At 36.9% G+C, this 11,420-nt stretch overlaps 1 protein-coding gene across 1 annotated transcript; it reads right to left on the bottom strand.

The window, feature by feature from the left end:
• Positions 1–2,482: 2,482 nt before the first annotated feature.
• Positions 2,483–11,144, bottom strand: lss (lanosterol synthase (2,3-oxidosqualene-lanosterol cyclase)). The gene is made up of 22 exons (XM_056263193.1): positions 11,084–11,144; positions 9,350–9,518; positions 9,122–9,260; positions 8,768–8,876; positions 8,373–8,494; positions 8,174–8,270; positions 7,946–8,081; positions 7,720–7,828; positions 7,513–7,631; positions 7,260–7,357; positions 7,143–7,170; positions 6,967–7,023; positions 6,814–6,885; positions 6,327–6,377; positions 6,094–6,243; positions 4,958–5,054; positions 4,753–4,858; positions 4,608–4,673; positions 4,421–4,501; positions 3,048–3,218; positions 2,897–2,975; positions 2,483–2,806 (listed from the first exon to the last, which is right to left on the bottom strand). Exons 1-22 carry the CDS (start codon positions 11,095–11,097, stop codon positions 2,669–2,671), a joined length of 2,208 nt encoding a protein of 735 aa, XP_056119168.1. The 5' UTR covers positions 11,098–11,144; the 3' UTR covers positions 2,483–2,668.
• Between the last annotated feature and the right edge of the window lie 276 nt (positions 11,145–11,420).

The raw sequence follows: 11,420 nt of genomic DNA, 5'->3' as shown, positions 1-11,420 counted from the left end.
GAACATTTTACCAAAATTATCTTTATTTTGAACAATTCTAATAGCAAAAACAGTGATTTCTCACTACATGTATAGACATTGCAGAAGTGTTCATTTTCCAACTAATGTATAAAATATATAAAAAGAAAAACATAAATGTTTTAGAACATTTGTAATTACAAACGTGGTTTTTACCCAAATAAATTGCAATAAACTGATACTTATAATGAATATCCTATTACTTCCTGTTGCTCTTCGTCATTTTCTGCAAAAAAACCTTCAAATCTCTTCTGTAGTCGACGATCCATGATACAGATGCTCAGATATAAGCTTTAGAGTAAATCCGTGCATTTATGCAAGCTCCATGTGTCAAAACATCGCGTTTATGTGTCTGTTTACATTCTGGTCGGCTGACTATGTGTGTGCGTGCTGCGCGCGTGGCGAAAGCGCACATGTGAATGAAAACTTTGCGCAGTTGAATTTGACGAATGTGCTTGCATGAACTGTCTATCACTGCAATCGATTTTAGTTGGCTAATACTCCCATCAATCAAAACGTAGCTCAAAGGACATTGGATAGCATTATCCAGGCTTTTATCCAGTCGAAAGCCCAGCTGCGCGATGGACAGCGCGCTCAGCCTGTCAGGGACTCTCTTACTGTTTTGGTCTGTAACAGAGCCTGTGATTGAACGAGAGAGAAGTAGGATGTATCATTCGATCCGGAAGAGTCTAAACTGCGGGGGTGAGATGGCTTTTGAGTGTTGGAATATGGATTAGAATCGATATTTCTTTGAAAATGAACATGATGCGAACTCTATCTCGAAAACGCTCATGAAAACAAAGGAGGATATTTCATTTTTTTCCCCTATTTTTCGTTGTTTTGGATTAAAAAGTGGGATGCATTTTGAAGAGTGGACCCTTACATTGAAATGTATGCTGTTGTTTCTTGGATTCTTCCGAACTGATCTGAACCATACGAGATGAAAGATGAGTATAGCGGTTCATTTTGCTCATTTTCAAATGAGCAGTCCTTTTGCATTTTATTTAACCCTTTCCTCTCTGGTGTATTGATTGCAAAAACAAGTCTAGAACATGGTTCTTGAGTGTTTTAGCTTTCAAACGATGCATAGTTTATGATAGTCAGATGAATATTTGTTATAAAACAAAGCTTAAAAAAGGTAATAAAAGTATAGCCACGCCCTCGACGGCCCGCTAAATAGGCCTACTACTCTATCATTTCTGGTCATAGAAAATAAACATCATTCGCAACAATACATCATTCGCAACTACTTTTATTTGTGTAAACTCACAATAACAAGAAAACGTTGTGCTTTTGTAAAATAAAATAAAACAATCAGTCGCGCTCTTTTATGGTCTCCGTGAACTGGATCGCGTCTCAAAATAAACAAGCCCATAGGCTAAAGCTTGAAATGTCCACTTTTAAACGAACAAATTCGAATCAAAAGAAAATACAGTCTGATTATGTAATCCATATGAATTTCTTCTCTAAAGGCGCATCTGCTTTACAGCGGAGATGGAGATATGTTGCAGCCGATTTAGAAAATACTAGTTTATTAATAAACAATTAAAATGCCTCGTTACTTTTTCAGAAACATTTATAATAGCCTATAAATCATCTATAGCCTTAGAAATATAGTGTTTGGCCTTAGAAAACCATTTTATCCATATAATTTGTGAATATTTTAAATGCTTATTAAAGGGGCAAAAAAAAAATCATGAACAAAAATCTGAAAATACGCGAATATAGGATATATTTTTGCGCAGCATTTGGTGTATAGGCGGGCCTACAGTTAAAATTTAAATTTTGGTGTTCAACCGTTCATTTTTGGTCTTCAAACACCCCTCTCTCCCCCCCCCCCCAGTTGGGCGGGTAATATGTCCCGGTTTTTTATCAGACATAGGTGGCAACCCTACCAACAGAAGAAAGAAACAAAGATTTGAAACAACATGAAGGTGAGTACATGCTGACAACATTTAATTTTGAGGTGGCCTCAGAGAGTGGTGTCTACTTTGGGACAATAAAAGTTATTTTTAATTAATTCAATTCTAAATTAAATTCAATGTTGTGTAAAATTGACATAACGCTTAATATTTGAAGAATGAGTTAAAAATAGTAAAGAGATTATGTATAGTTATATAGTATGCTACACTGATGTTACTTGACCTCATTACAGTGCATAGTAATTCAGTGGGTTTCATCTTGAACAACAGTAATTTAAAATTTTGATAGTTCAATCAAAAGATTGTTTTTAAAACCATTAATATTAATCCAAACTGATTGAAATCAGTGGAAATCATAGGAAAAATTATACCATAATTCAGACATTCAGATATAATTGCAAAATAATAAGACAAAATATAAAATTATAGAAATTTAAAAATAGAGTATAGAAAATCAAATTTAATTGCAGAATCATCTACAGTATACAAAGCCTTGGTCACATGGTTAAATGAGTACAAAAATGAATGAAGTATTCTGTAGATAATATTCTAAACAAATCCAAATGAACTGAATAAAGTATTATGTAGATACTATTCTAAACAAATCTAGACAAATCAGTCCTACATTCTAAAGAGCAGCAAACAGGTTTGTTTAAAAAAAATATGTTTCTAAATAGGCGGCTGTGTCAGATACTGCTTATTTGAGGCACAGGTACACAGTATCTGACTCAGAGTTTGAGTTTCCCAGCCAGTGAGCTGCAGGGGTAAAGCCGTGAAAACCGGCCCAACGTCCACACAGGAAACACATTCCTGTAAGAGGTGTAGCTAATGGCACAGCTTTTATTGAACACTCCAGAAATGTTATCCTGAAAAGAGGGAAACAACCCAGCACATGTTATTAGACAGATTGAGAGAACTCAGATGAATTATGGAGACAAGGGAACAGCATTGCTCACCTGTGGCCAGTCTCCATTTGGCAGCTGCTTATCAATCAAAACTTGAATGCCTCGCTCAATCACTCTAATGTCAGGGTACCTAAAAAATGACATTTGTTTTATAAATTAAGGATGCACTTCTGTAAAGGTATCTAAAAACCCTCTACCTTACCTGACAGCCATCAACCCCAGCAAAGCCCAGCAAGTGTTGTGGATCTGTGAGTTCTTGCTCTGAACGTAGCATCGCTGCTCACATGACTCAAAGTCCTCGCCCCAGCCTCCATCCTCCATCTGCTTCGACAGAAGGAACTCACAGGCATGTTTCACCTCCACACAAACAGATCTGCAACACAGAAAAGACATGATGCGATGATGCTAAAATGCCCCTATTATGCTATTTTAAAGGTTCCTAATTCTGTTTTGGAGGTCTCCTACAATAGGTTTACATGCATCCAAGGTCAAAAAACACTTTAATTTTCTCCTAATATACATTGCAGCATCGCCTCTTTTCTCAGTGTCTGAAACGGTTCGATAAAGAATCCGGTTTCTCTAAACCCCTCCTTTCCGAGAGCCCACTCTGCACTAATTGGTCAGATGGCCTAGTCTGTTGTGATTGGTTTCCCGCTTACAGCACGTCGGAAATGAAACGCTCATTATCATTTCTTATCTTCAACTTCGGAGGCTTCCTCAGCAATTGAATACACAGTGATACGAAGATTAACGATGGCATCGTTGTTTCACTGGCAGCCAATGAAGACCATAGACAAGTAAATGTGTTACAAACTGTAGGAGTAGAAGTAAGGCTGGAATTAATAATTCGGCTGCCCGTGAACAACAATGACATCGTTAATCTTCGTATCACTGTGCATTCAATTGCTGAGGAAGCCTCCGAAGTTGAAGATCAGAAAAATAATATTGAGCGTTTCATTTCCGACGCTCTTTCTTTTGGAAGACAATAACACTTTTTAAAGTGCACTTTGATCTTTAAAACTTTGCAAATGTTTTACATTTATAAACAGCTATATTACACACTGCATAAAAGGTAAAACCCGCCTAAAAACAAAGGGTGATAGGTCTTTCTCAGTTTATGCGCCAAAATTATGGAATACTCCTCCATTATCAATCAGAGTTTCCCCTACATTAAAAATGTTTAAAACATCGATTAAAACGTACCTTTTTGCACAAGCATACTAAAATGCATCTAAATGCTGTATGTATTTCTGTAAAGATCATGTGAGTTGTCTATTTTAATGTTGTTACTAGGTTTTATATATATATATTTTTTTTTTCTATAACCTTTTTTATATGTTTTTTGGTTTGAATTTTTTTAAATGTTATGCTATCTGTATGTGCAGCTGTACTTAGATTGTGAAGCACTTTGGTCAACATTCGTGTTGTTTTAAGGTGCTATAGAAATAAACTTGACCTTGACCTTGTAATATCTGAAAAAGCATAATAGGGGCTCTTAAAATTAACTGCAAAGTAAAAGAACAGTGATGATTTATTAAATTAACATCAACATCAGGACACACCCAAATAACATACCCATTTTGGAAAGTGTGGCCCATACATGCAAATGCCTCCAGACCAAACCAGGCTCCATATGTGAAACAGACTCCCCAAGACCTAAGACAAGCAACAAAGGCACTGAGTGTCCAAAGACAATATACTTCATAAACAGACTAAGAAGCAACACAATAATGTCTCTGATAATAAATGAACCAATGCGTACCCTTCCCATGAGCCATCAGGTCTTTGAACCCTCCTGCAGTAGTCCAGCCCTTGCTGAAGAGTAGTCCTATGTGATCAAGAGGTCTGGTTTAACGAAACTATTTTTCTAACCTCAATATGCTGAAATATTGTGCTTGTGTGTGTACCTAATCTCTTTTGCTCTGTGCTCAGGATATTTACTGTGAAAGTGTTTGAGTGCCTGCATTACAGCTGAGGTGCACTCAACATACGTGTAGTCGATCATAATATCACCTGAGAGAGAAAAAAAAAAAGAGAGAGAAAGAATCAGACATGTCAAGACTGATGGAAAGTACATTGACAACTAAATATGACATTTTACTGCATGCTCACCAAATACTTCAGAAGGGTTCAGCAGCTCCAGCAGTTTCCCGCCACGTTTGGTCTCATATGTGGCAAACCCTCCATCGGGATTTCTCATGCTTAGCAGCTGAAACAAAATCACAGAGATTTACACAAAAATTACAGCACCGTTCAAAAGTTTGGGGTCAGTAGATTTTTTTTTAGAAGAAGAAATTAGTACTTTCATTCAGCAAGGATGCATTAAATTGTTTTTTTTTTTTTAAAGTGACAGTTAAGACATTTCAAATAAATGCTGTTTTTTATATTCATCAAAGAAAATCCTAAAAAAATTTATCATGGTTTCCACAAAAAATATTAAGCAGCACAACTATTTTCAAAATTGATAAAAAAAAATTCTTGAGCACCAAATCAACATCTTAGAATGATTTCTGAAAGGAGCATGTGACTGAATCCTGGAGTAACGGCTGCTGAAAATTCAGCTTTGCACAGGAATAAATTACATTTCAAAGTATATTCAAATAGATGTTATTTTAAATTTTAATTATATTTCACAATATTACACAACTGTATTTTTTATTAAATAATTGCAGCCTTGGTGAACAAAAGGACTTTTTCAAAAACATGAAACAAATCTTACTACCCCCAATTTTGAACAATAGTGTATATGATTATTGTGTTTTCTCTGACACAGTTTGAGAGTTTGGATGCATTTTGCTTTGTGATTTCAGTGGAAGGAAGCCGTGGTCGGATGAGCATGAGAGAAGTGCTGCCCTACAGTATGTAGCGTATGTATAACATGAGCCAATGGATAAAAACTAAACATAATTAACTTATACTTGAACCCTCTGTTTCAGTAAACAAGAAGAAAGCGACAATTTTTGAGGGACTGAGAGTAAAGACGGGGACTAAAGACAGTCTAACACTGTCTATGTTGTGTGTTGAAGAGATTTGAGTCATAAAGAGGCTCAGTGTGGTACAGTGGCGTAAGCTCAGAGCTGGTAACTGGGATATTTGCTTATTAGGAGTGAGCCAGGAGTCATTAAACAAGACACTTAACCTTAGGTTGCTCCAAGGGGGTTAAGTGTAATATAAATCAGATTATTGTGGCTCTGTAAGTCACAGACAGAGAATGTTAAACATGTCTCTATTGCAAATAAGGCTTTTACCACATTGACAGCATCAAAGAGTCTTTCCGTGGGAATGTTTTCTTTGAGGAAACTGCACTGCTCCTGCAGTAGCATCACAGATTTCAGCCCTTCTGCCGTACAGTCCGCAACTATCCAGCCACAGTCCCGTGTGCTGAAGGGAAAACCTCCCTGAATCACACAAACTCATTAAAGTATTTAAGAGCAAACTAAAAATGATTAAGAAAGTTGAAATGTATAGCACAAATGTTTACCTTGTTCATTTGTCTATAGTATTTCTCATATTCCGGAGGGTTATCTTTGATCTACAATAATGAGCAACTGGTTAGACCTCATAGAGACCCAATGAATACATTTCAGTCTAAGACCACAAAAATGTTTAAATGTTACATTTTTAATATATATAAACCGACCTTTTGTACAATTTTTGTTTTGCAAATTTGTACAAATTTGATGAGTGACCTTGAAAGTCCAACTTTAAAAAATATATATATTTTACAACATAACTTTACTTTGATTTATTTGTTCAAAACCACAAAACTTTTATTATTAACCGAATTAAAAGAAAAATCTCAAGATTGTCAGTGTGGTCTCACACTTTTGAACTCCACTGTATTTTGATTAACACATTAGCAAATGCAGCATTGGAAATCCCAACACAGTTTAGTAAAAGCTATATACATAAAGAGGCAGTAATAATGAAGAATATGATGTTTAAAAACGAGATTTAATCATGCTCACCTGAGTTAGATCAAGGAAATGATGGGCTTGTGTGAGGCACTCTGTAAACCTGGGGACATCCTGGGCACCTGCCTGTTCAGAAAACAAGCCCAACTGATCAGGGAAATCATCAGTTATGTGCCAGCTTCAGATTTATTAATATTAGATATGTACCTCAAGAAATGCTTGCACTGCGAATGTAGTATCCCATAGCTGTGATCCATTTGTACCCTGATAGAAATATAATTGCAGTTACATTGTTAGTAATAAAATTAAAAGTGTTTAACTGATCAGATAAAACAAACTTTAGAACCAAAAAGTTTCGATTCTTCATCATGACAACATCTCACCTGCATTTTCATACCATCCAAACCCATCCTGGATCATTGGGGATCACAAAAAGGAAGACCAAATATTAGTATAATTATATAATATATACAGCATATAATTAAAATCAGGTCACTAACCATAGGAAGTCAGGAATCCTTGACACATGCTCCTGGAAGACAGGTGATGTGGGTCCGTCCACATACCAGCGTACCAACATATTGATAATTTTCGAGATCTGTGAAAATAGATAAGTATTATGAACAATGAATGATGAATCATTTTGATAAAACATGACAATAAGATTAGGGGAGTGTATTAAGAAAGTAAAATGGAGTCAATATTGATTTCATGCTGACTTTACATAACAAAATGTCTTCTCTTTTCTCTCACCGGGCCGATGCTGATACACTTAGTGAAGCGATCGTCTGCTTTAATATGGTCATAAAGCTCCTTGACTGCTTTTTCTCTCAGTATAGTGCTGTGATGAGCTTCATACACATTCAGGATCACTGTAAGACCATGTTTGCGAGTGTTATTAACTGAAATCTAAAGTCTTAAAAAATCTTATTTTTTACAGAGATGCTACAATTCTCTCACAATAAGCAATAGTAAGCAAGGTGCTGTGTGGTGTGTAAATGTCACAGGCAGCAATGTTGTTCCTCTGAGCTGACCAGTCAATAGTTGAGTAATCCTGGACATAGAGCTCCTGTTTAAAACCCAAAAACAACAACTGTGACTGGAATACTTGAGTTCAAAAAGTTAACTGTAAAAACAAGCCTGTTTTAATGTTGTCTCAGAGTGGCCTCTAGTGGTGAAACTTCACCTGTCTTAAACTGAGCACCAGAGGATCTTCATCAGCGGACAGTCTGACCGCATAGCAGTAGCTCATGGGCAAGTAGACCTGCCGACAGTGGCACCATAAGGTGGAGGGATGTGCCGGCACCCAGGATGGGAACAGCCTGACAGAATATATCGCAAAACAAATGCAACTACATAAATGTCTAAAACAAAAGCTTCAATACGTCTGTAAACTAATAAGTTCTCTATGTACCACATCTCTGGTAAGAGCGTATTCATTCCTTCCCAGCTGTATACGTTGAGGATGGCCAACCAGAATTTACCCCAAGAGGGTATACCAACAGCACCACCTGTAACAGAGCAGGACAATACTGAGACTGGACAATCTTATCTCATTCATTGCATTGCATATGAACATACACGTGACTGTCTATATATTAGCAAACCCAGACCTTTGCTGTATAAAGTATTCCTTGCCCGAACCATATCTGGATCATCAGGCCCAACTCCAAGAATTCTCAAGGTGGTATAATTCAATGCTGTTCCAAAAACAGTAGACTTGTCTTCAACGTGCCTGGAAAATTAATATTTGTGTTCATCATCAAGTCATAAAGTTCCCATATTATCCCAGTAAAGTAAATGACAAATAATATGAATATTGGTCTGTTTTTAGGACCAAATTTCACAACATTGTGACAATTATATTCATGACCATTTGACCCCTAATTCTCGTTATTGTAATGCATCTGGACAATTTACTTTTTTTCTAAAATTATTTTTCCCCAATTCCCATTATTCTCAAAATTCGTTCATAATTCATTCATAATTCATTCATAACATTACTCACAGGCCCCAGCCTCCATCAGGCAGCTGCACAGAGCGGAGATATCTAACCATTTCCTGCTTCCATGCATCTGGCAGAGGGATCTTGGCAATATGACAGGTTATGAGCAGACCTGAAATCCATCAACAAATAGGCAATACAAGGAAAATTTAAACACAACAAAAGGAATAGCTTTGAATTTCTGATATATATATTTTTTTTTTTTCAAGGACTGTGGGAACCCTGTATTAATCAGTGTGTGCATCAAGTACACCTTTATTCAAGTTACTTTATTATTGGCTACTTTATTAGACTCAATAATGCATGGGTTTCATCTAATAACTAAAAGTCTTTCCAATCGGCTTAGTAATATATCACCTGGAAGTAAGAAAAGGGGTCCACCATAATCCCCGGCCCAATGTCCATCTTCAGCCTGGAGGCGGCTGTAGAAGTCCATTCCCTTCAGAGCAGATTCTACTGCAGTGCCTGCGGCCGGGGACGCTGAGATTAACTCACCCTGAGGTCAAAGAGAAACAGATTAGACATGAACACGAATATAAAAACGAATTGCATGCCATACACATTTGTCTGTAATGTAATATTTACCGTATCCAGTCCCAGAGAGTGAGACTCCAGCATGCTCTGCTGTCTGTCCATGCTGTCTGCCTCCTCAATGTACCTCCAGGTCTGTCTGCCCTCCACATTACTCAACCTCCAGCGGCTGAGATCCGTCACCGGCTCAGTCTTATAGGGGCCCCCCCTTCTCCGCAAACACCTGAATAAAACCTTAAAATGTTACACATTTGGATGGGCATTTTTAAAATATAAAACCACAATAAAAAAATTCAAGTCGAATCCAGTGGTTAAGCACTCCTTCAAAATATGAGGACAGTTTAGAAGACATTTTTCACTTAATGATGTATCAGTCTATCCTCCCATAGTAAGAAATCACATGTTTACTCCTATTATAGATGATTCTTTTGATGCATGTGTTTTTTTCTATTTGCCTGTGTTTTCTCATTTGCAGCGCGTTGAGCTCTCTCGGCCACCGTACTTAGGGTACTAAAGGATATGTATATTGAAGGCACTTTTGCAACCTTTCAGCAAGTGAAAAAACTAAATTCCAAATTCCCAACATGCACTTCTTTAAATATCTTCAACTTCGCAGTTTTGTCACATCATCTGTTAGTCACTTCCCCTCATTACCACCTGAGTCACTTCTAGAGACTGTTCTAAAAGTGAATCCATACTCCAAGGGGGCCATTGGTAAAATCTATAGTGCAATGAATACTCATAATATGGGACCTCTGGCTCATGTGAAAAGATTGTGGGAAGAGCTATAGGAATCTCTGAGGATGTATGGGAATTTATATTGAAAAACATTCATCATTCTTCAATGTCAAAGACATCGAGTGATTCAATTTAAAGTTGTTCATAGATTGCACTGGTCTAAAGTAAAACTGGCAAAATTCAAATCAGACATAGATCCTCACTGTGATAGATGTGAAGCCGAACCAGGCACTCTGTCTCACACGTTTTGGCTCTGTCCAAAACTTGAAGATTTTTGGAAGCCTATATTTAAATTTATTTTCGATACATTGGGGACAGTCATAGAGCCTGATGCCATGATCTCTGTATTCGGCATTGTACCGCAGCATCTTCACTTAAATCAAAACAACAAAAGCCTCAAAGCATTTACTACTCTTTTTAGCTAGACGGCGGATACTGCTTAAAGGGATACCCCATCCAAAAATTATTTCGTTCTTTAAAATAAATTCCTTTGTGTTCAGCAGAAGAAAGAAACTCATACAGGTTTGCAACAACTTGAGGGTGAGTAAATGATGACAGAATTTTCATTTTTGGGTGGAGTATCCCTTTAAGTGGAAAGACAAGTCCCCTCCAATTTTTAAAATGTGGCTCATTGATCTTTTATACAATCTGACCATGGAAAAAATAAGGTAGGCTACGCTACAGCAGGCAGTGCCTATACATTTTTTGATATCTGGCAACCGGTTCTGGACCAAATTAGGAAGGTGGATCCCTCTCTAATCTCAATTTCAGAGGAGTAACATACTTGTGCCTTACAACATGTTGATTTAAAAATAAATAAATAATTAATGTGTATTTGTGCAACAGGTAGGGATTGTTCTATTACTACTACTACTACTACTAATAATAATAATAATAATAATAATAGTCATTTAAAACCCAAATCGTCATTGTTTATTATAGCTATTGGTTTCTTTGACGCGTCTTAAATAAATGTATTCGTTTCAGATCTGCGTGGTTTTAAAATAACATATAATTCGTTTTCACAAATATGAAACAATTTATACTTACGTTCCGTCTGTCATCTTTGAAGTTAAAGAGCAAAACTTGTAAAGTGAAAAGAACCAGTCATATTTCAGCTGATTGGGACGCTAAACACCTCCTTCAAATCGCCCTGGGAAATGTAGTTTTTTATTCACCCTAGAAGATCGTTCTCAAAACGGTAGAAGAACGCAAAAGAGCTTCATCCCTAAACTACGTTTCCCACAATACATAGCGCGGCCTTCCGAGCGTGATATCGAATGGAGAGACATGACCAGAGGACAGGTCCTCCAATCAGCAGATAGAAACATAGTAAAATGGGCGTGAATTTCCAGTTTACACCAACCACGTTTGGAGTGTCGTGAAT

Source organism: Rhinichthys klamathensis, unplaced genomic scaffold, assembly GCF_029890125.1.
Source record: "Rhinichthys klamathensis goyatoka isolate OS25496 unplaced genomic scaffold, OSU_Roscu_1.1 h1tg000201l_1, whole genome shotgun sequence".
In the NCBI taxonomy this organism is placed as follows: domain Eukaryota; kingdom Metazoa; phylum Chordata; class Actinopteri; order Cypriniformes; family Leuciscidae; genus Rhinichthys; species Rhinichthys klamathensis.
This window is presented reverse-complemented; position numbering and strand designations above follow the sequence as displayed.

Excerpts from the sequence above, each read along its gene's own strand:
- lss (XM_056263193.1), bottom strand. Across the intron at positions 7,024-7,142 it reads TGGATGGTATGAAAATGCAG|GGTACAAATGGATCACAGCT; the intron begins GTGAGATGTTGT and ends TATTTCTATCAG. Across the intron at positions 6,886-6,966 it reads CAGTGCAAGCATTTCTTGAG|GCAGGTGCCCAGGATGTCCC; the intron begins GTACATATCTAA and ends TTTTCTGAACAG.